The sequence below is a fragment of the Kogia breviceps genome, chromosome 14, assembly GCF_026419965.1.
Source record: "Kogia breviceps isolate mKogBre1 chromosome 14, mKogBre1 haplotype 1, whole genome shotgun sequence".
NCBI lineage: Eukaryota > Metazoa > Chordata > Mammalia > Artiodactyla > Physeteridae > Kogia > Kogia breviceps.
The window spans coordinates 77,549,988-77,573,969 of record NC_081323.1 but is presented as its reverse complement, the minus strand read 5'-3'; the positions used below and the strand labels follow the sequence as shown (position 1 = coordinate 77,573,969).

General features: G+C 44.9%; 1 protein-coding gene across 1 annotated transcript in view; it reads left to right on the top strand.

The window, feature by feature from the left end:
- GALNT17 (polypeptide N-acetylgalactosaminyltransferase 17) overlaps positions 1–23,982 on the top strand; it is a 447,043-nt gene that overhangs the window by 407,995 nt on the left and 15,066 nt on the right. Inside the window, exons 7-9 of the mRNA XM_059038422.2 lie at positions 4,682–4,867; positions 7,515–7,652; positions 15,740–15,835. Coding sequence (XP_058894405.1) covers positions 4,682–4,867; positions 7,515–7,652; positions 15,740–15,835 — 420 coding nt within the window. The remainder of the gene's footprint in view (positions 1–4,681; positions 4,868–7,514; positions 7,653–15,739; positions 15,836–23,982) is intronic.

Sequence of the window (23,982 nt, the reverse complement as noted above, 5' to 3'; positions counted from 1 at the left end):
AGCAGGTGAAGGAGCAAAGTAAAAACCCACCGGACCTAACAAATGAAGAGGAATTAGGCAGTCTACCTGAAAAAGAATTCAGAATAATGATAGTAAAGATGATCCAAAATCTTGGAAATAGAATAGAGAAAATGCAAGAGAAATGACTTGCATCAACTGGCAGTGGAATCCAGGTATTTAGGGGTTCTCGCCGCTGTGGTATTTAAATTGAGATACGTTTTGAGGTCCACATCGGTAAATCCTATTACTGAGAAACAGTAATAAATAGAGGTTTGAAACTGAAGTTCTGGAAAAGGACTTGAGGAGGAAAGCCATTATGTGCCCGTCCAGTGTGGTGGAGAGAGACTGCGCATGTAGACTGGGAAAAGTCAGCTGCCGTCCCCAGGATGGCAGAGGGGAGCGCTGAGGGGCTGGGGTGAGTCCTCGCCTCTGGGAAGTGGGTTACCAGGGAGTCCTGAAACGGATTGGGAGGACAGAAGTAACAAAATAGTCTCTTAGCCAGCAATCTGTGTTGTCTTGAAAAGATTTTGCCAGCCAACAAAAGGCTAAAATTTGCCTGCCCTTAGATTACCGAATGGGGTTATTTACATAATTTCTGCACTAAGCACTCCTTCAGTGTTGCTTTTAACATTGTAAATGGGTTTAAATGGTTTCCAGAGTGACTTCACATCTGATACCAGGAAGAATTCCTGTCTCTGGGGAGGCAACATAGAGAGACCAGCTCCAGAGCAGTAGGGCTTCCCTCCCTAAGAGAGAGGATGGGAGGGGTGCCCAGGACAGGGCTTCCAGGTTCTCTGGGGTCACATACTAGCTCAGGCCTTGAAAGGAGCGCATGCAAGTAAGGATGCTGGAGGTGAAGGTCGGGGGCTCCCCTTCTGTGCAGAGATGGATTATAGGGGCTGCAGGGGCCTATGTGGCCCTAGAACACTTTGTGATCCAGAATACCAGGATGTGGTCGCAGGAACCACATTGGTTTATTTACCTCTGTGTCCTTTGACTCCCCTCCCCCACTTTTTTTAGGGGTAAACTTTTTTCTCACCTATATTCCAAATCTACATGACAAAATCTAGAGAAACGTATGTTGTCTTCTCTCCTAAGAGAGATCAGTGAAATCTCCCGTTACTTCAGGTATCTGTCCCTTTGAGTCGGGAAGAAAGCTTGCTAAAAACAGACCGGAGGGCTTCACAGAGAAGCCTGCCACTTTCTGGCTGGCTGACCTGTCAACTGCCTGGAATTCTCCCACTGGAGTCCTGAGATTCCTATTCTCACGTGGAGAAAAGCCAAACATAACTTATGAAAAAGCAGCACCCTGAAAGACATCAGAGTAGGACACTGCATCGTTTCCAGGTAGCCTGGGGGGTGCAGGGCTGTCTTGCTAGGTTTGGCTGAGACACTGGGATGGAGAGCCTGGGGCACCTGGGGGGAGAGGGAGAAAGTGACTTGTTTAACGTCATACAGCTGGTCTTTGGAGGAGGTTGAACGAGAATATTGGCCTCTGCTGCAGTTCATTCCTCTGCACCTCACAGCCCCCTCCACGCCAGCTCTAGACAGAGCCCAGGGGACAGACTGCCCATAAGGAATGATTTGAAAGGTCTTTCACACTGGCATCCAAAAAGATGATGAAGACTGAGGCAAGAGAAAGAGAAATGACACTGGAAGGCAACTTCATTTTCACCCTAAGGCCTCAGCTCATGATAAAAAGACAAACAACCCATTTAGAAATTGGGCAGGGGATCTGAATATATATTTTCAAAGACAGACAAATGGCCAATAAGCACATGAAAAGATACTCAACATCAGCCATCGGGGAAATGCAAATCAAAACCACAATGCGATACTACTTCACACCCACTAGGATGGATATAATCAAAAAGATGGACAATAACAAGGGTTAGCGGGGATGGGGAGAATTTAGAACCCTCATTACACTGCTGGTGGGAATGCAAAATGGTGCAGCCACTTTGGAGAAGTCTAGCAATTCATCAAAAGGTTAAACATAGAGTTTACCCTATGACCCAGCAATTCCACTCCTAGGGTATGTACCCAAAGGAAATGATAACGTATATCCATATAAAAACTTGTATATGAATGTTCATAGCAGGGTTATTTGTAACAGCCAAAATGGAAACAACCCAAGTGTCCATCAACGGATAAATGTATAAACAAGATGTAGGACATCCATACACTGGAATCGTATTCTACTGTAAAAAGGAATGCAATAATGATATTTGTTACAACATGGGTAAAACTTGAAAACATGATGCGAAGTGAAAGAAGCCACAGCCATCTGAGATCCTCACCAAGCTCTGCTTTGCTTTTTCCAGTCCTCCAGAGCCTCCCCAAACTGGAATCCATCCCTTGAATCTTCTTTTCCCCATCTGTCTGTGTATTTATTTATTTATCTATCTATTTTTGTCACAGCTTTGTTGAGATAATCACATACTACTATAGCTCGCCCATTTAATGTGTACAACTCAATGGTTTTTAGTATATTCAGGACTTATGCAGTATTCACCACTATCAATATGAGAACATTTTCATCACCCTAAAAAGAAACCCATACCCGCTAGCAGTCACTCTATTCCTCTGACCCCACCCTCAGCCTTAGGCAACCATCAACTTACTTTCTGTCTCTATGGGTTTTCTTTTACTGGACATTTCATATAAATGGAATCAAATAACATACAGTCCTTTGTGACCGGCCTCTTTCACTTACGTAAGTTGTCAGGGTTCATTCAGGCTGTAGCATGTGTCTGTATTTTGTTTTTGTTGCTAAATAATATCATATAGATATACCATGTTTTGTTTATCAGTTGATGTACCTTTGCCTAATCCTAGATCATGAACTTTACTCTTCCGTTTTCTTCTAAGTGTTCTATAGTTTTGGCTCTTACATTTAGGTTTTTGATCTGTTTTGAGTTCATTGTTGTATATGTTGTGAGGTAGTGGTCCAAATTCATTGTTTTCCATGTTGCCCCAGAAGTGGAAGTCCTCCAAATTTGTGCTCTTCAAGGTTATTTTGGGTCCCTTGTATTTCCATATGAAATTTAGGATCAGTTTGTTACTTTCTGCAAAGAAGCCTTTGGGGGTTTGATAAGAATTGTGATGACTATTTAAATCAATTTGGGAAGTATTGCTAATTGTTAATATTGTTAATATTAAATCTTCTAATCTGTGAACAGGAGATGTCTTTCTGTTCATTCTCAGAATTCTGAAACTGTCTAGGGCCGCCTACCCATGGAACTCTGGGGCTTTGTGTGTTACCCACTCCTGGAAATTCAGCCACCTTCTTTTACCCTGTAAGGTCTCTTGCCTCTATTCCCCCATAGGCCTTTTGCCATATTTTGCTTCCCTGACTTGGCTTCCATCCACTGCCAACAGCTGAGTCTGCCCCAATTCATGGGGGCATCTAGTTGCCAGGTCACAAATCAAACTAGTCTGGATCACCTACTGTCTACCAATCTCTTAGCTCACAGTCTCCTCCTTGAAGAAACGGGCAAGGTGAAGATTCTTGGTTATGAGGAGAATTTTCCATCTGTATTATTTCCTTGTGGTGCAGCCAGAGTTGGGAAATAGAAACAGAAGATCACATACACACACACACACACACACACACACACACACACACACACAAATTTGCCACTAAATTCAATCAATAAAGGCCCAGGGGAGGTGTGCAAACACTCAAGAGGGTCCCAGTATCCTCGAGGAGGGAGTTTGGGAAACTGAAGGTAGAAATGCTTGAAGTGACCTAGGTTGAGATGAGCATACATGGCCTGTGCTGACCTGAGTTAGCTCACTGGCACACTCTCATTTACAGGGAGTATACAGGACTGTCTCATGGGTCCTTGAAACCTCTCTGTGTCTTCTTCCTCTTCTCCTCACCAGTACCAGGAATTCATTTTCACAAATCAGTCCTTCTTGACAATCAGAAATGCTTTGATTATCCTGCTTGGGACTGAGAGAAGTTGGGTGGTCCTGTTTCCTCTGGGAACAGGGCCTTTTGAGCCTGGAAGCCTGCCATGCTCCTGCAAGAGGATGGCAAGTTGTCACTTCCTTGGGCTTTTGCATCCCTTAAAGGCAATTAACATTTCAGCCTTCCACTTAAATATTCTAGCAACAAGTGCTACCTGTACATGATGGCATTGGGGTGGATGCTTCCAGAAGGCCGGGCATCTGTGCTCTTAGGACTCCAAAGCAGAGCCTATTAATAAATGGAGAATTAAACTGTTGTACACTTTGTGCTGATATGAACAAAGATATTCTGTTTTTTTAGTTTGAATTTTCCATTATAGCTCCATAGGGCCCAGCTTCAGCCAGATGGGAAATAAAACCTTCACAGGTGACCACTGTGCATTACTGAGAACTTAAGAAAACCCGTGCGTCACCAGGAGCACATCACATATATTGGCGTTTCTTAGGAAGAGCTGCATTTTAATATCCTGAGCTGCTGTATCTATAAAAATCTCCCTGAAACCATCTTTTCTACCAGTTTTAGTCAGGTGAGGTTAGGCTATGCTGCAGTAACGAACCAACCCTGAAAGCTCAGTGGCTTTATATATGAAAACACATTTCTCACTCAGGCTGTCTCCTGAACCATTCCTTTCGGGCCTGGGGGAGGGAGCAGTGGCCTCTGGGAATTTCTCTGTCAGGCTGATGAAGTCCTCGCCCCCCTCCCCAGGTGTGGCTGTGCGGGGGCAGCATGGAGGTCCTGCCTTGCTCACGGGTGGCCCACATCGAGCGGAAGAAGAAACCATACAACAGCAACATCGGCTTCTACACCAAGAGGAATGCTCTCCGGGTTGCCGAGGTCTGGATGGACGATTACAAGTCTCATGTGTACATAGCGTGGAATCTGCCACTGGAGGTAGGACCAAATAGCCCTTCCCCATCACCCTAGAACACTGACGTTATGTTTGATGGGTCACTGATCCCTTTACTAAGCCGATGGTTCCTCCCCAGAAAGATGCTCACCCTTGCAAAATTATAAGTGTACTTTGAGGTGGCTTACAGACCTCCAGGTTTTAGAACCCCTGCTTTCCATGGGGATCGGCACCATGGAAATCTCTAAATCCATTTACAGAGATTAGAGGGGTCTCACTGTGTTAATTCTGGTCTCATTATATTAATCTTGACACCCTGCTTCTGAATGTACACCGTGTCCACAATATCCTTGCCCAAAGTTTTTGGCACCAGACCCTGCCGTCTGCTCTCACAGTGTGCCCTCCCGTGGAGCTCCAGCTGCCCCGTGACGTATGTCCCTACTGTACGCTGGATCTTTGTTTACATGGCTCTTCGGTTCTCTTCCATATTCTACCCAGAATATAATCTAGGAAAATCGCCATGTTACTACAGCCCCACAGGAGTATTGCACGGCGGTTGTGCTCTGGCTTGGTTGGGATCCCAGCCCTGCCATTTACGGTTATGACATCTTGAACAAATCTACTTATCATCTCTGTATCTTAGGTTCCTCAGCTATAAAATGGGGAGAATGTCAGGTCCTCCTTCCTAGGGTGATTGTGAGAACTAAATCAGAAGTACTTAATCTAAGTACTAAAGTACTAAAACTAAGTACATGTGATGTACTTAAAGCAGTGCCTGGCACAGGATATGGAATGTTGGCAAGCATTTCTGTCCTCCATAGCACAGCGGGGTGACCTGTACCCTCAGCCACAGTTGGGCTTATCTGTTCAGCCAGAGCACCTGTAGGCATCCGAGCTGTGGAATTGTTCCCACTGAGAAATGGCAGCCCCTGCGTTTCAGGAGGCTGGAGCCCAGGACACCAGAAATGCAGTTGAATATGTGCAGGTTTGTGGATAAAGAGGATAAAAGTGAAGAATTTTTATATCATTGTTGTTACAGTTATTGAAATAATGTTCTAAAGTGCTGCAAACCCCCTTATGGCCATGCAGCACTTTATAGCTGTTAAACTAGAAATGATTTTCTACATTATTATATAAAAATAGGCAACCTTGGGCTTCCCTGGTGGCGCAGTGGTTGAGAGTCCGCCTGCCGATGCAGGGGACATGGGTTCGTGCCCCGGTCCGGGAGGATCCCACATGCCGCAGAGCGGCTGGGCCCGTGAGCCATGGCCTCTGAGCCTGCGCGTCCGGAGCCTGTGCTCTGCAATGGGAGAGGCCACAACAGTGAGAGGCCTGCCTACCAAAAAAAAAAAAAAAATTACCAATAACTAAAAAGTTATCCTTCAAGAAGGTATAAAGTGCAAATAAAGTATAATAATGTTTGAGTTTTAACATTCCACATAATATTAACAAAAGACTGAAAATTAACATCAACTGATGAAGAAGTCGGTAAAAGTTCTTGTATTACATACCACTTGACCCTTCATTTTGGAGGCTCAGAGATTAATTTTTTTAAAAAAAATTAGAGGTTACTAAAATGTAATTATAAGAACAGGGCATATACAGTGCACATGATGAGAAAGCTTTTATTTTCTTTTTTTGCGGTACGCGGGCCTCTCACTGTTGTGACCTCTCCTGTTGCGGAGTGCAGGTTGGGCAAGGATGTGAACTGGCATCTTCACTCAACTCTGCCCACAGCCCTGTGACATCAGTGGAACAGACGCTGTCATTTTTCTCATTTGCAGATGAGAGTTGTGATCTAGGATCGGGGTGTGACTTGGGGTCAGAAGAAGGGAGGGCTGCCAACCCTATTCCAGTGCTTCTCCACCATCACAAACCACCTCGGTCCCTAATGCCAGTGTTCCCTACCAGGCTTTTCATAAATGACCATCCTCATTAATCACGCTAAGTATATTAAAACAAAGAGTTAAATGATCACTGCCCAGGTTTGCCTTTGGATATTAATGTTTGACATTTAAAGGGACTTTGCTTTAAAAAAAAAATCACTGTTTGGCTGCTGAAGAAGAAATCTTAATGAAATCATTTAAACGCTTCTCCTGCTCCAAGATGATGCTTGGCTGTCCGCCGTGGAGGAGAGCATATCCTGTGTGGCTGACTCTGGAATCGTATTTCAGCTACTTTATTTTCCCCTGTCAGCACACAGCAGCACATTACAGGTTCATTTCTGTAAAAGCAGAGTGAATTATTCATTAGAACATCATTACAAGCTTTGCAGTGGAAAATTATTGTCACATCTGCATATAATGAACTTCGCAAAGAGCCAGCAAAGGGGGGAAATTACACGTGTACTGAAAAGAAAGACGGGAGGAGGTTATGGACATTTATTTTCTCATCTTAATCAAATAATTCCTCTAATAATTGGGTCCTGAGAGTCACTGAAGAAGTGGCAGAGATGGAGATGGGGCCTAGGTTGTCAATATCAGTGTATCGCGGGATCCCTTTCATGATGGTAAGGTAAGCTGACTTTGGGGGTTGCGTGCTGTGCTCGGGGGACAGTATTGTCTAGCTCGGGGCTAGATGATCAAGTAGGGGCTTCAGATTTCTCTCTGACGGTTTCCCCGAAGGTGACGCTGCCTGTCCTCCACTCTGGCCAGCGCCTCCTGATCACGAATGCCCTTTGCTTACTTTCAGAATCCAGGAATTGACATAGGCGATGTCTCAGAAAGAAAAGCCTTAAGGAAAAGTTTAAAGTGTAAGAATTTCCAGTGGTACCTGGACCACGTCTACCCAGAAATGAGAAGATACAATAACACCATTGCCTACGGGGAGGTAATTAAGACCACGCATGCTCTCGGCTTGGATGGCTGTGCGGTGGGCTGTGGATCGCTTGGCTGGGGGAAAACAGGGAACAGAGTCATTCGCTCATTCATTCATTCATTCATTCAATGATTAGTTTTCGGAGGTGCAGGCTTTGACAGCAAGCCTCTCACCGGCTGGGGGGGGATACATGTAATCAGTGGGGGGCGTGGGCCATCGTTTTGCCTACAGTGTGTAGTGGACCATGAGTTCTGTTTAGGTCATTCTGAGGTCCCCTGGGACCTGTACCTGGCACAGTGAGCAGGAAGTTGGGTGTAAAGAGAGGCGGGGACGGCACCTGTCTGTCCACTGCCCAGTGCCGTGGGCCAGAGCCACTTACTGCCAAAGAAAGGGTACGGATACTCTTCTCAGATTTTCTATGATGTCACCTTTCTGAATATTAAAACAAATTGACTTTTCTCTTAGTACAAGTGCCATAAACCTGCATTTTAGAAAAGTTTGAAAATAGCAATAATAGCAATGAACACTTACAATGTGCTGGTCCTGTTCTAAGTGCTTTTCACATATGAGTTCAGTCATCCTCACTCTACTTTAGTCAGTAGTGTTATTTCCATTTTATTGATAGGAACGCTGAGAGTGAGAGACATGAAATACATTATCTAAGGTCTCATAGCTTGTAAGTCATGAAGCCAGGATTAGACGTAAGCATTCTACTTCCAAAGATAATGTGTACATTTGGATGTATGGTCTGCTTTATTGTGTGTGTGTGTGTGTGTGTATTTCTTTTTACTAAAAATATATTTTTTATATACATACATATACTTTTTATATACACAATTCTCTAAGGATATAGATATGGATATAGATGTATATAGATATTTGAGACTAAAACCAGGCTGTCCACAATGCCTAATAATTTGAAATGTTACTAAAAATAGAGAATATTTTCCTGTGTTGTTAAGCCTTTTTCTGCAACATTATTTTTTTTTAACATCTTTATTGGAGTATAACTGTTTTACAATAGTGTTAGTTTTTCCTTTACAACAAAGTGAATCAGTTATACATATACATATGTTCCCATATCTCTTCCCTCTTGCGTCACCCCTTCTCCCACCCTCCCTGTCCCACCCCTCTAGGTGGTCACAAAGCACAGAGGTGATCTCCCTGTCTGCAACATTATTAATGACTGTATAAGATGGTACCTTTTGTGTATGCTGTGTTTTGCTTGAAAACATAGACATTTCTGTTGTTTCCTTTAAAAAATATATTATAAGCAGCACTGCTGAGAACATGCATATGTATAAGCACTTGGACATCTTCCGTGTTACATCCCTGTGTGTTCGGATGAGGAATCAGTGGCACAGATTCCGGTCAGGGCTCAGGGAGCCCGGTGCTCTGGACCCATCAGAGATACCCCACTACCTCTGGCATTTGGATTTCTTCCCAGGGCTCCCTGGAACTTCCCCGTGACAATCAAGCTGAAGCTAGGAAGACTCTCATGGACTTACAGAGTGTTTCCTTTTTCTACAACTGTGAATTTTTCTATGTATGCGAGAAGCCTTTTGTAAGGGGTAAATCAGCCCCAGGTTAAATCATCACGGTGCAGGTGAAGTGTCCCTTTGGGGCTGGAGTTTGGATGGGGAGCTTGCTTCTTGCAGGGGCAGTGAGTGTAGTGGTTAAGGACTAATGAAGATTCTGGAGCCAGCCTGCTGGATTCAAGTCCGAGTGGCTCCTTTCACCTTCTGTCCCTTCATCTGTAAAATGGGGAAGTGAAAGTACCTACTGCGTGGACTTGTTGGGAAGATGAAACAAGCTGCCATATATAGAGTTCTTAGACCAGTACTCGGTACGTCCTACTACTTATTAATAGGCCCACATGTTTGTTTTTGGTTTTCAAAGATCAAATATAAAGGAGGCATCGAAAAACAGTGGGCAGTAAATGTGGAGTATTCGTAAGACGATTGGTTAAATTGCCCAGCTCTTTGGAAGAGAGGACGACTTAGATTTTTACAGCATGTCCTATCCCCCCAAGTATATTTCAGAAGGACTATAGCATTAAATGAAAGAAAAGAAGCCATAATTGAACCATCCGGAAATAGATATTAATCTGAACTCTGGGGACGGGCTCTCTAAGAATGAAAGCTATGGAAGAAAATGCAAAGAAAAATGATATTTGATATGAGCTTATAAATATTAAAATAATCTATATATCAACTGAATGGAGAAATAATATTCCAAGCTGGAAATCTGTATGTCATAAATACTATAGATGAATGGATAATACCATTAATGTATAATTAATTCTGTGAATTGATTTAAATAAAAAATTTTGATTTAAATAAGAAAGTAAAACATCCCCAAAGAAAAATAGACAAAGTACAAGAGAACATACAAGTGGATGAAATTTTTATATTTATTTCATAATCAAAGAAATTAAAATTTAAAATACACTGAGGTAGCTTTTTTCCTTCTACCAAATGAACAAAGGTTCAGTTTTGGAATATATGTTGATACTTTGCCAGCGAGATCTTAGTAATATGAAAAAGCACAGGTCCTCTGGTGAGAGTGCAAATTGAAACAAGCTTTTTATAAAGCAATTTGAACCACATGTATTAAAAGGCTTAATGATAGTCATACTTTCCTCTCCACTCTTATCCCAAGCAAATAATCTGAAATGAGGACAAAGATTTGTGAGTAAAATTGTTCATCTCAAGGATTTATTTTTTCCTTGATCAAAAATTTGAATTTAACTTGAAGGTTAGTTAAATATACTATATTAATGGTTTGCAGTAGTTTGCAGCCATTTCAAAAGGTGTATACAAAAGTTTAATGACGTGAGAAAAATAGTGATAATATAAGACTTAAGAGGAAAAAGTCAGGATTATAAAATTAGATTAGCTACCATTTTAGATTGGAAATAAGCAAGACAATAGTATTGGGAAGTGAAACTTCTACATAGTGGGACAGACAGTTTTTATGTGGATATTTTGTCATGTTTTCCCAAGTGTCACTAATGTTTATGTGATAATTTTATAAATGAAGAAAAAAAAAGAGAAAGAATAAAAATGAGAAAATGCCAGAAGTCCAGGGCACAGTTCCACAGGCTGTGGACTGCACAACTCCAGGGCCTGCCGTTCACATGAAGCACAGTGTAAATGACAACTTTGGCGCTGAAGGGTGGAGTGGCCTTGGAGATCACATAGAGATCATAATTTGATTTTTGGAGGGGGGAAGCCTTTTGTTGTGGCAAACTTTCCTATCTTTTTAAAGCAATAAATTCAATACATAGATTACATAGAAAACAAAAAGATAAAAACAAAACTTACGTCCAATCCCAATTCCCGGGACTTCCTCCATGTTGCAGTGGTTAAGAATCCGCCTGCCAACGCAGGGGACACGGGTTTGAGCCCTGGTGTGGGAAGATCCCACAACTAAGCCTGTGCACCACAACTACTGAAGCTTGCGCACCTAGAGCCCATGCTCCGCAACAAGAGAAGCCACCGCAATGAGAAGTCTGCGCACAGCAACGAAGACCCAAGGCAGCCAAAAATAAATTAATTAATTAATTATTTTTTTAAAAAAAATCTCAATTCCCAGCTATGATCAATGTTAACATGTTAGGGCATTGGTTTCTCTTACTCCTTCTCTGCTTGCTGAGCTCACCATATACTGAAATATATTTCAGGTGGACTATAGTATTAAATGGAAGAAACCAAACTGAATCAAATTCAGTTTGGTAACAAAATCTAGCATTATTTAGACAACTCTGTTTTTAACACTCCTGTGGGTTCTTTTCACCACACCCAGACTCCAGAGCAGTGGGAAAAAGAGGAAGGCAGACTGAATATCATACTCTATGAGTACTTTCTAGCCTTTGTTTTTCATGTACAATTCTGTTTGAGAGTTTTTCCCCAGACCAGTGAGTATTTCTGGTTTTAATGCTCCTTGCTCTTTCTTCATTTTTTAGCTAGCTTGTTTGGGGGCTTTCAAAAAGCTTTCTCGGGCTTCCCTGGTGGCGCAGTGGTTGAGAGTCCGCCTGCCGATGCAGGAGACACGGGTGTTCGTGCCCCGGTCCGGGAAGATCCCACATGCTGCGGAGCGGCTGGGCCCGTGAGCCATGGCCGCTGAGCCTGCACTCCGCAACGGGAGAGGTCACAACAGTGAGAGGCCCGCATAACGCAAAAAAAGAAAAAAAAAGCTTTCTCATCATGTGCACTGTATATGCCCTGTGCTTATCATTACATTTTAGTAACCTCTAATTTTAAAAAAAAAAATTAATCTCTGAGCCTCCAAAATGAAGGGTCAAGTGGTATGTAATACAAGAACTTTTACCGACCTCTTCATCAGTTGATGTTAATTTTCAGTCTTTTGTTAATATTATGTGGAATGTTAAAACTCAAACATTATTATACTTTGTTTGCACTTTATACCTTCTTGAAGGATAACTTTTTAGTCAAATGCAGTTCTGTGACAGAATTTACCATTATTCAAGACAATTGTATTTTAATGCCCGCTGCTACTAGTTCTTTTTGCCACACCAGACCCCAGCACAGAGGCAAAGGGAGACAGACACCTCTGAGCAGGTGTCAGCCCCTGGTGTTTCTGCCTCACCCTACAAGCAGTGTTGGGGCCCATACCCACTTAGGTAATAAGTCATTCTTCCTTGAGTTGTAAATTTTTATTCCTCTCTATTAGCTGGAATGTCTTAAATTAATTTTTAAAGGAAGATATGCAGGGAGGGATAAAGTAGGAGTTGAGGATTTGCAGATACAACTACTACATATAGAGTAAACAACAAGGTCCTACTGTGTAACACAAAGAACTATATTCAATATCTTATCATAAACTATAAAGGGAAAGAATATGAAAAAGAATATATATATATAAGAATATATATATAAAAGATACACACACACACTCATATATAACTGAATCACTTTGCTACACACCAGAAACTAACACAACATTGTAAATTAACTATACGTCAATAAAAAGACAAAAATTTTTAAAGATATGCAAATACTTTATGTCCCGACTCTTACATGTGTACGATATTGCCTTTCCAATGCAAAAGCACTTCAATGTGCACAGAAGCATTAGCCCCAACTCTTCTGTTCAAAATTCTGTGCTCGGCCCATACTGAAAAGCCTTTGCTCCCTAGTTCACTTTTGCTCATCTTTTTGTTTCTTTTAGCATTATTTATATGAAATATGACACACATACAATATGCATAAACCAAACGTGTGCAACATAATAATATAAAGCAAAAATCCATGTAGCCGTCCCCTGGGTGCAAAACAGAACATTGCCAGCATCTCTTCCACTTAAATCCTCTTTAACGTTTAGCTCAGGACTGATCTCCCCTTCACCTCTGAAGCCCTCAGATGGGGTGAAGGCAGGCTCCTCGCTGCCCTGGCATAATTCAGTCATTGTACTAGCTCTTCCTCTGGCTGTCTCTCTCTCTCCAGACCATGCTTCAGAGCAGGGACCCTTTTTTTTTTTTAATCTTTGTGCTCGTTACACTTAGTACAGTACCAGGCCCTCAATAAATATTTATTAAATTACTGAATGAGAGATGTGCTTGCATAAACATTAGAAACAAAATTTAAAAGCCTGGCTTTCTGAAATCATTATATGGAACACACATGCCACAAAAACATTAATATCCTTAATATGTAAAGAGCTCTTACAAATCTATAATGAAACCACTTGAGAGCCCAATGGGAAAATACATAGGTAATTCTCAAAAAGGGAATAATTTCTAAACATGAAGCATTCCAATTTACTATTCAGTATAAATTTATAAAAACGGGATATCTTTTGTCTGCTCTCAAACAGTAATATTTTTTATTAATTTTTATCACCTCTAATTTTTATTTTACACTTAGTTTAAATGCTTTGTTAGACTTCAGTAGACATTTTTTACCATATTGCTCTTATGTATACATAAAAAGAAAAATAAAAGCAGAATACATTGGTAAAGGCATTTCTAAAATTTCTTCACTTTCAAAAATCTAACTCTTCTGAATTACTTTTTGACTCAGAAGTTGTCTGGGCTTTTCCATGTAATTAATCTTTGCACCATTGAAAGCACTGGCAACAAGCATTTCCTTAAAGCATCCATAAAAGAACTAAAGTCATAGTGCTGGTCTCCTAAGCTAGCTTTGCAATTCTTTAAAGATAATTCTCTTTGGACCAACTTTGGGAATGTTGTTTAATAGGTCTGATTCATCACTTCTCTCTATATCCCTCTTTATGGACTTTTGGAACCTTGGGTTTAAAAAGAATGCTACAAGGAAGGAAGGAAGGAGGGGAGAATGAAAGAAAGGAAGGAAGGAAGGAAGAAAGAAAGAAAGAGAGAGAGAAAGAGAGAGAGAGAGAAAGAAAGAAAGAAAGAAAAAGAGTAAAGAAAAAGAATCTATCCTAGGTATTTCAAACATGGGATTTAATATAAGGAATTGGTTTCCAAGAGAAAAGGGGTGATAGATATCAGAAGCTGCTTTACCTCTGGCTTGAAACCTGTAGCTTACAAAAAAAAAGAACGCTCCCCCATTGATATTTTTTTCCCAAGCTGCTGTTCTTTTTCTTTCTCTCTGTCCAGCTTTGAGATATAATTGACATATAACATTGTATAAGTTTAAGCTGTACAACTTGTTGATTTGATACACTTATATATTGCAAAAGGATTACCACCATAGCGTTAGCTAACATGCCACATAATTGCCGTTTCTTTTCTGTGATGAGAACATTTAAGATCTGCTCACTTAGCAACTGTCAAGTATGTTGCTATCAATATTGTCAGCTATAATTACCATGCTGTACATAGATGCCCAGAACTTACTCATCTTACAACTAGGAGTTTGTACACTTTGATCAACACAATACCTTTAAATGGTGAAACTCAGGACTGGTTAAGTATTTACATACCTTCTGGATAGGAATATCAATTAGTCCAAAGCTTCCAGAAAGCAGTTGGGCAGCATGTTTTAAGAACATTAAGGTCTCCATACCCTTTGATACCGTAGTCTCAGTTCTAGGAGTCTATTCTTAAGGAAATCTGAAACACGAACAAAGCTTTATGCTTTGTTGCTCGTTACAGCCAAAACTGAACAAAATTAAATTGTCCAAAATTGGGGAAAAAATTGTGTAAGAGGATTGTGAACCCTTGTTACTTCCCTCTGTATTTTCCAAAACACCTCAATGAGATGGTGTTACTTTTTAAACCTTTTTTAAAAAGTTATTAAAAGTCTGCTCAGTTGTCTGAACCCAGACACTACTTGGGTGCACAAAAGCAGATTGTCCCGTGCCTCTATTCTTGATTTATCCCAGGTTAGTTTGGTTTCCATGGAGAATAGAGTCTGGAGGGGGCTCAGATATATGGGGTAGACCAACAGTGTCGCCATTTTCCCACTGGTTGCGATTTCAGGTGGTGGGTGGGATGGACACCAATATAGAATCCCAGTGGGCCTGGAGATCCAAATTAAGTAAGTTCCTGCATGCTTCCAAAGAGACACGCCTAGATTCAGGGATGATGTCTTGGGAACTTTTGTTTTTTCCTCCACAGATTCATTCCGAGCACTTAGAATGGTACCCGGTCCAGTGTATGCATTCAGTAAATATTTTTTGAATATATGAATGAATGTTGCTTGAGCTTTCCCTGACGGCAAGATTTTTTTTTCTGTTTTGATGACGACTTTCCATGCCTCTATGCCAGTAATGAACTGAAAAGCTGACCCATGGCTCCCAGGGTTGTGGAAACCGGTGCTGGTGCCGAGGTCCACTTGGATAACCAATGTGTAGTCGATGTTCCTATGTCCAAAGGTTCTCTGAGATCTTCCTTTGTGCTGGGGATGGGGGAGCTATGTGCATGTGTGTGGGTCACAGGCAGAGGGCCAGAACCCACACCACCCACTGGAGGACTTTGTTGCTAAAGCGATCACCTCCCAGACTGAAGCTTCGGTCCTTATTTGGGGGCGGGGGTGTGGGTCTCATGGCCTTTGCATCAAGAAGTCAGAGCCAAGCCACAGCGGAGCAGTGGCTGGGTAGCAGTAACTCCACCAGTTGAGCTCTGACGGGTCATGTTTTGCCTATTCCTGCAGCTTCGCAACAGCAAGGCAAAAGACGTCTGCTTGGACCAGGGGCCGCTGGAGAACCACACAGCGATACTGTACCCGTGCCATGGCTGGGGACCCCAGGTAGGAGCCCGTCTCTGACCAGGAAGGGAGTAAGTCCACCGGACCTACAGGGGATTTGAAGGACTTCTGGGAACTTGTGTCCTCTACTTTGGTAATGGTTACGTGTTCTGAGCAGCCAAGAGGCTTTCTGGTGGTTTCTCTGTAGAGACTAGGGAAAAGAGTCACAAGTGGTAGCTTCAACACAAATATTAAGAGGATCAATGGGCACATTTCCTACTGAAAGGAGACTGCATACGATGTGTGTCATTTGCTAATAGGCAAATGGATGCCACGTGTACATATGTTTAATTATAACCAAATATGCCAGTTTACAACTTCAAAGAAAGAGTTAGCAGCTTCCCTCATGAGAACCTGATTGATATCTCTGTTCTGAAAGGCCATGCATCGCCAGTTTGGTGGTGAGCATGGCCTGGTCTATAAGTGCTGGTACAAGTGCCAAGCAGTGATTGAGAAGGAGAAATGTGCTTGCAGTAATATTTCAAAGAACACACGTGTCTTCTGGTCTCCAAGGAGATAGCAAAGATAACCAAAAAGGACAAAACAGTCAACCAACAGAGTAAAAATAGAGCCTGGTAAATGAATTTCCTTTGACAGCTGTGTGCTAGCCCACAGTGAGTGTGTGTGTGTGTGTGTGTGTGTGTGTGTGTGTGTGTGTGTGCGCGCGCGCGTGCACGTATATGGGTGTGTGCACCAAGAGCTTAGCAGAAATCCTCCAGAACTGGCAGAAAATAGATCCAAAAATGTCATTAGACTTGACATGCATCAAAGTTTAAACCAATTTTATGTCAACCAATAGTAATAAAAGGCAAGCTACAAGCTGGGAAAACGTCTTCAATCCCAGAGGAGTACAAGATGCGTGGTTCTAAGCCAGACTCACAATCTGTTTGTTCATCTGTAAAAGGAAAACAGTGGACAGAATGCCCCGTAAGCTGCCTTCAGCTCTCTCATGCTTTATGGACACACACCTTACGTGCCAAGTTCATGTTCATCGGTCATACACACAGACTCTCGCGTGCATTTATGGCTCATGTTCTCTCTGCCCAGAGCACTTTTGCTTTCCCATTAAGCCAGCATCTGGAAGAGAAGAGCTGTATTTCCTTTCCTATCCCCACAGGTAGTTCTCATAATCCAGACCCTCCGCTCCCTTCCGTGTGTGATGTGTCCTCTGAAAGTGGACAAGTGACGCCGGCCTGAATTTGCTCCTTTTCTCCTTGTGGCCACTCTAGGAGGCAAGCAGGCAGCATGGGGAAACTGAGGCACAGAGGAGCAAGTGCCTGTGTACAGGCTCGTTTGGGTTGCTCTGGGGCGGGCTCTCCAGCGCAACCCAAGCATTTTACATTCAAATCCAGTCCATTTCATCCCAGCTAGTTTCCTGAGCCCTACCACTGCCTAAAAGTGCCCCAGGGAGGAGAAGAACGACCAGGAAGCCTAGACCTGCTTCCTTCCACGGAGAAACAGAGCTTTAGCGTCAAAGGCAAGATGCACTCAAGAGCCCGGTGTCTTCATCCATTCATTTCTTCCTTCACTCGACAGATGGGTCTTGAGCACGTACTGCAGACGTTGGTGGCGACCATATTTGACAGTTGATAAGCTACCGCCCCTGCTCTCAAGTGCTTTACACTGGAGGCGGGAAGACCAGGAAAGCTACAGCGTAGAAGATGTGAGGAGAGTGAGATAGCCCGGGGTGCTGGGCGCCAAGAGACAGAAGGTGGCCCAGTTTGGCCAGGGCTTAGAATGCCAGAGGGAAGGACGTGCCGAGAGAGGAGGCGGAAGAGAGATGGAGAGGCGGCTCTCCAAGGCCTCATGAGACACGTTCCAAGGCACTGGGTCTCACGTGTCAGTGTGCAGCGGAATCGTCTGGAAGGCTTATGACAGCACCAGCTCCTGGGCCCCATCCTCAGAGTCTCTGAGTCGGTGGGGCGTGGGGGGCGCTGAGATATTGCATTTCTAACAGGTTCCCAGTGATGCCATGATGCTGGCCTGGGGGGTTTGGGACTTGACCCTGAGGGCACTGGGGAGCCCTTGAAGGTTCATCTGCCGCTGGGGTGGGGGGCAGTGTGGTAATGGTGTGTTTAGATCAGGCACAGCCAGTCCCGGAGGAGTCCAGAGTGGAATGGACGCTCTGGAGCCATCCTGACCTTCAGTCCCTACTGACTCTCCAGTTCTTCCCTCCCAGGGCCTGCAGGAGTAAAGTACCCTAAAAGTCTCGGTGGCCAGGGACATGGAGATGGGGAGTTGGGGCCTGAAGGGGATGGTTGTGTCGGCCATTTAAGAGGCTGCAGCTTGGGAGAGGTCAGATGACAAGTCGGTGATCCACCCGCACTAGTCTCGGGCGGGATGGCTGGGAGAGGAGGTGGTGACGTGGAGGTACTGGGCCAGGAGGGCAGCTGGAGCCCGGACGCCGAGCCTCGGGGCTGCCCACTCCTTGGCCACCGTGCCCTACGTGACCGTCATTTCGGGAAATGCCAGGAGTAGCTTTTAGAACACTGAGCTCCCAGGTTTCCTCGTCCGGTCTTCTGAAGAGGTCCCATTGGAACTGAGTACTTATTAACTGCGAGGTAACAGACACTATCACATGCAGGGATCTGCGTAATCAAAAACCAGCCCCGTGAAGCCAACTTCTGCGAATGAGAAAAGGAGTAAAGATGGTCCAATAAAGGTCTCCCAGAGACCTGAGGGCTTCCTCCTACGGCTCTAAGCAGTGCCTTTTTACCTGGGTGTTGCAGGGGGAGGTTTTCTAAGCCACTCAGGAAGTCTTTGGCTGAACCTGAGGGCCAGGGCATGAAGGCGGCTGCATCTGCCTTTCGTAGCCCTGCGGCCACCTCGTCCCAGGGCCCCCTGGCCTCCCCGTGGACCCTGACTGCTCAGAACCCCCATCTGACACCCGTGTGATGCCCACAGCTGCAAACGGTCTGGGGCAGTTCCCTGAGAACCGGACCTTCCTCCCGCTTCTGATCGCAGCCTTTACTCCTGGGGCATCCCCTCCCTCAAGGTCCCACCTGGTCACCTGCTAAACCAGGTAGCCTACCTCCCAGACAGCACAGGTGAAATGTAAGGAGAGTCTTCTCCCTGGTGACTCCCTGCCTACTCGCTGCCAGGACAGGAGCCGGGCACCAAGTTCTCCTCTCCTGCTGGGAGCTGGCGGCCTTCACAGCCCAGTACAGGGGGGCTTTGTTGGGAAATATCTAGAATTCATCGTTCACCCATTCCGCCTGCATGCAGAACTTTTCCAAGTGAATTCTCCTTCCATTTAGTTGATGATGGAACAGCAAACCAAATCAGGCCGGTCCTTGCTCCCCCGCCCCCCAACTCTGGGCTGAATTCCTGTACGCGGGGACCATGGTCGTTTCCCATCAGCTGATTTTTTGAAAGTAGATCTAATGTTTTGTTTCGGTTTGTTTTCTCTTCCGCCACATGTGCTGAGTTAGAGTTGCGTCCTTGGCGCTGCTTTCCAGCCCGTCCTCATGTTCACCAAGGTTTCCCCCCCCTCCTGCCCAAACCCGCTCCCCCTAAGCTCAGAGCGTTGCCCCACCAGTCACGTGCCTTGGCATCTTTTGAAACCACTTCATGAAGTGCTGTTGGGCAAACAAACTGAATCAAAGCTCCCGTAACAAGGCAACCCCCAGAAGAAGGAGCTGGTGTTCCACAGACATTGTTAGCTTAATTAATGGACTCTATGTTGTAATTTATTATCAAACAGCAATTAAACAGAGTTAAAATAGGCACCGAGGAGGGTAATTTCCTGCCTTGCAACATGTGTTTGTCAGCAAGATGGAAACGGTTCCCAGCCACTCAGAGAGCCTGATGAATCACGAGCTAGTGACCAGCCTTGCTCTTGTCTGGTTCCTAATTTGCATTAGACAAACAGCTGTTTCTTTTCTGAGCCAGTGTTTTCTTTAAATTTTCTTTTTCTTTAAACTGGCTGTCTTTTTATCTTACAATTATTTCAAAATAAATTTTATATCACAAGCATAAAAGAAACAGACGTCGAGGGCACAGTGGTGGCCTTCGGTGTTGGCTCGAACCCATTCAGAGCAGGAGGTCTTGTCTAGGGAGGCCCAGGGCTCTCCCCCACACTCCCAGCTTCTGCCATCCTGGGCCCAGGTCCCCGGGGGTCCCTTCACTGCAGCAGCCAAGGTCTCCCTGCAGGGATATGGGCCGTGGGATCGTCGTCCTCGGCCAGCCCCTTCCTGTTCTCTCTCCCAGTCCACCTGGTCAACCTGTCTACCTTCCCCATTCTGATTTCCCTTGAGGGCAGAGGTCAAGAAGAGACAACAAGATAGGCAGGGCTGGGCCCGGGGCATCTTCCTTTAATTTCGTGGTGCTCTCAAGTCCCTGCGACCGAGCTGCTGCCCGAGGTCCCGGTGACGCAGCTTCATGGGCCAGTGCCGTGGCTGGATCGAGACAGGGAGCAAAAGGCAGACGATAAACCCATTTCTGGTTTGGGTAACGTTTATCCTATCGGGTAAGTAGTGACTCCCCCAGCCCCTCTGAAAGTTGAGATTCGGGTAATGCCAGGCCGCTTTCCAAACCATCCTGTGACTCCTGGTCTTGGATGCTGGGCTGTACATTCGTGGGAGGGAATGTGTCTCACATTCCTGAGCCCCCAGACGTTCTCAAGCCCCCCGCAAGGCATGGGAGAAAGACTTGAAGCATGTGTAGGGGCGACGCATCGAACCTGAGGAGCAGCTTCGCTGGGGGTGTTCGTGGGGGCCACCCACGCGGCCTCACCGATTCCAACGCGGGCCCCTCCCTCCCGAGCTGGGGACCGACCACAGCTTCCAGCAGCCCCGCCATGGACAGAACTTGACCAGCAAGCATTCCAAGTGCGGTGGCCCTGGGAACTCCATAGAGCACTCTTTGAAAGAGCTACAAGCTGTAAAGGCTGTTCTTAAGACGAGGTGTGCACCTTGGAGAGGAATTGAGAGAAGTCAGGCTTTGTTCCAAAGAACTTTCCTGTCCAGTGCGTTCCTGGGAGGGTATCACAGGTCTCCGCTGTTTGTCCTTTGGTCGGTACGTTTAGTCTTCCTCTCCCCTCTTTTCTGAGAAGCTCACATTCCCTCCCTCAGTTAATTCATCAACAGAATGACAGATGAGAATTCTTTTATCCCATAATTAAATGTAATCTGATCTTGGACTTATTCCTTGATGGCTTCATCGTTTAAGCAATCCATCATCCAAACACCTTGTCATGAAGATGCATTTTGCCAATAAGGCACGAGTGCCCCGTGGAGTGACAGAGCTTAGCCTGTGGGAGGCACTCGGAAAATGCAGCAGTTATTGACATCCAGCAGCCTTGGCTTCCAGGTGAAGTCACGTAAGTGGTGGGCTCAAGGGATGGAGCCATGGAGAGCACATAGGAGTTAGCACCCAGGGCAAGGTGGCTCTGCCCCCAGCAAACGGGCCCGTGTTTCTGGGAGCCAGCCTCCCACATTCGGTAAGAAGCAAACCCTGCAATCCCTCGATTCCTGGAAACCACCGTGAGGTCAAAGCAGGGCAACCTTAGACGCTGTGGGAAAATAGGGTTGGAGGAGCGAGGGCAGGTATTTCTGATGTTTGGGAAACCCCCCCCACACAAAAAAAGGGACAACGGAAGGCAGGAGAGACAATACCGGTGCTGAAACGGGACATCTCGGAGGTTCTGAGCTGCAATATTTCCACCTCCCGTCTTTTATGCAATGTTTTGAAAAACCCTCCCCTGAATTCCAGTGTGACACTTATAAATCTGTTATGCTTCACGGCAGATTCTCCTTTTTCGTTCCTCTGACTCATCTTCTCTCCCAATATTCAAAACGTGTCTGGTTTGATTAGTTCAGGGCTGTTAGCTCCTGCCTCCCGGGCTGTGCCTTCGTCCAGCCTGTGTGGACATCCCTCACGCCCAGCCTCTTCGCAGACCTCGAAGGAGAGCAGGGTTACTTGCTTCCTGCTCCCTGAGACTTTTCCTGAGACTTAGCGGGAGACCCAAGCCTCTCTCTCTGCCATCTGCTTTGCTTTGCTTTCCTATTTCCAGTCCCTGGTTCCCACTTTCTAATTATCCCTGAAAGGTAGATCTCACAGACCACAAGACAGGGAACAGGGATGCTTGATGTCCTAAATAGCATACAGAACTACAGACACGTGTATTTGATTTTGCTTAAGGGGGACCCCAGGTTAAGGAGGAATTCCTGTACTTCTTCTCTCTTGCCAGAATGGGTTGATGAGCTAGTCTTTCCAGAAAATCGGAGTTACCATCATAAGTTGTTTTCCAGTGAAGATTCTTAATTAAATTTTACATCTCCTTGGAAGTTAGTGGGTGTTGGTTTTGTTTGTTTGGGCCACTCCGAGGGGCTTGTGGGGCTTGTGGGGTCCTAGTTCCCCAGCCAGGGATTGAACCCAGGCCACAGCACTGAAAGCTCTTGAGTCCTAACCACTGGACCGCCAGGAAATTCCCATCTCCTTAGAAGCTGAGTTAATTTTCCTCCAGACACAAAAAGTGATCCAGGCAGGTTTTGTGTTGCTGTTAGGCTTGGAATAATGAAATCAGATGGAACGCTAGGATGGTGGCCACATTACCAACTGAGCCTTCCTACCTTGCCCAGAGCTATTAAATTCAAAGCGAGTCACTGCCAATCTTTTTCTTGTTCCCTAAAGGTGCAACAGCATTATGGTGAATTTGAAAAAGACAAATTTAAATCATCTATAATCCTACCACCCTCAAACAACATTATCATTTCTGAGGCTTGCTTTCAGCCTTTTTTTTTTTTTTTTTTCAAAGAAATATGTTGCTTTCTTAGGTGGTTTTCTTATCACCGAATTAATAAGGAAACAACATTGCTGCTTCTGAAGGACAAGGGGGAAGGTGAAACCACCTAGTCAAAAGGTCTTTGTGGTCTTAGCACCATGAGATGCAGCACAGCAAATACAGAATGTTTGTCCCATGACCGTTCAGTTCCGTTTTGATTTCTCTTTGGAGCAGTGGTATCCGTTGAGTGATTATTTTCAAAGATATTGCTTGTTTGAAATGAAGAGGGTCTGAGAACATGGCCAATCGATCAGAATTAAGGGTGGATCCTAATGTCGACTGAAAAAAAATGCACAACCTAAAAGTTGGGAGTTATGTTTTATTCGGCGGACGTTCTTAGAACTTCGAGCCCGAGAGACAGCTTCTCAGATAAAACGCTGAGAAAACTATTCCAAAGAGGAAGGGGGGACCCCAGGATAGGTAGGAGTTTTAACAACAACCCCAGGTAGTCAGAAGAAAAGGTTACTGTAAATAAAAGAAAACTAGACTTCTCAAGTTGCGGAATTTAGCGCTTTTCTGTGTATGGGAAGATGCAAGGGTCTGGGCTCACTGATGTCATTCCTTTGATATGCACCCCTGCTATCTGGGGCCAGTAGCCTGTGTTTTCTCATTCTGAGGCTGCACCGTCGTCTGGGGTGGTATAGTTTGATGGCTGCTAGATGGCAGGTATCCTCTGTTTCCTTCCTGAGTTCCCTCAGGGCTCACCGCGGAGGTGGCTGCAATCGCTGAGGACTGTGACATCCTTTGCTCACTGATATGGCAGGCAATATTTTATTTCTCACTAAAGAGTTTAGGGCTAGTGGAGTTTAGGCCATTGGTACAGGATGGCGGGGCCTCTGGAGTCTGGGTTTCCATCAGACGAGGCCAAAGGAAGAACGTGGGTGGCTGAAGGTTCTAGACTGTCCTCACTGGACCATCTGCCTGGCTCAGGAGCTTGGGTTGTCCAAAGTGCCAAGTATGAGACACCTTGCTGGAATTCCACCCACACAGTGGACCACTGAGGGGGCCATAGGTGCACAGAGGTTGGTTCTAGAAGGTGTGAATGAAGGCCTTCTTCAGGTTGCTCTGTGACGTGGTCTTGCCATCACCAGCCACCTGTTGGGAGGGCCCTGCACAGACCGCTCGTGGTTTCCTCCACAGCTTCAGGGTCTCAGTGTCAGGCGACGGACTCTGCTTTCAAGGGACTCTGATCAATCATCTTGACTGCTTGATTCTGCTCCGTAAAGACTACGTTCATGTCTGTGAAGTTCCTGCATGCCTGAGTCTGTGGCCCCTCCACGGAGACGTAAATGTCAATCAGCCATAGATTGAAGGTGAATCACAAGACACCTTGCAAGAAGGTTTTTTTGTACAGGATGCGGGTTCT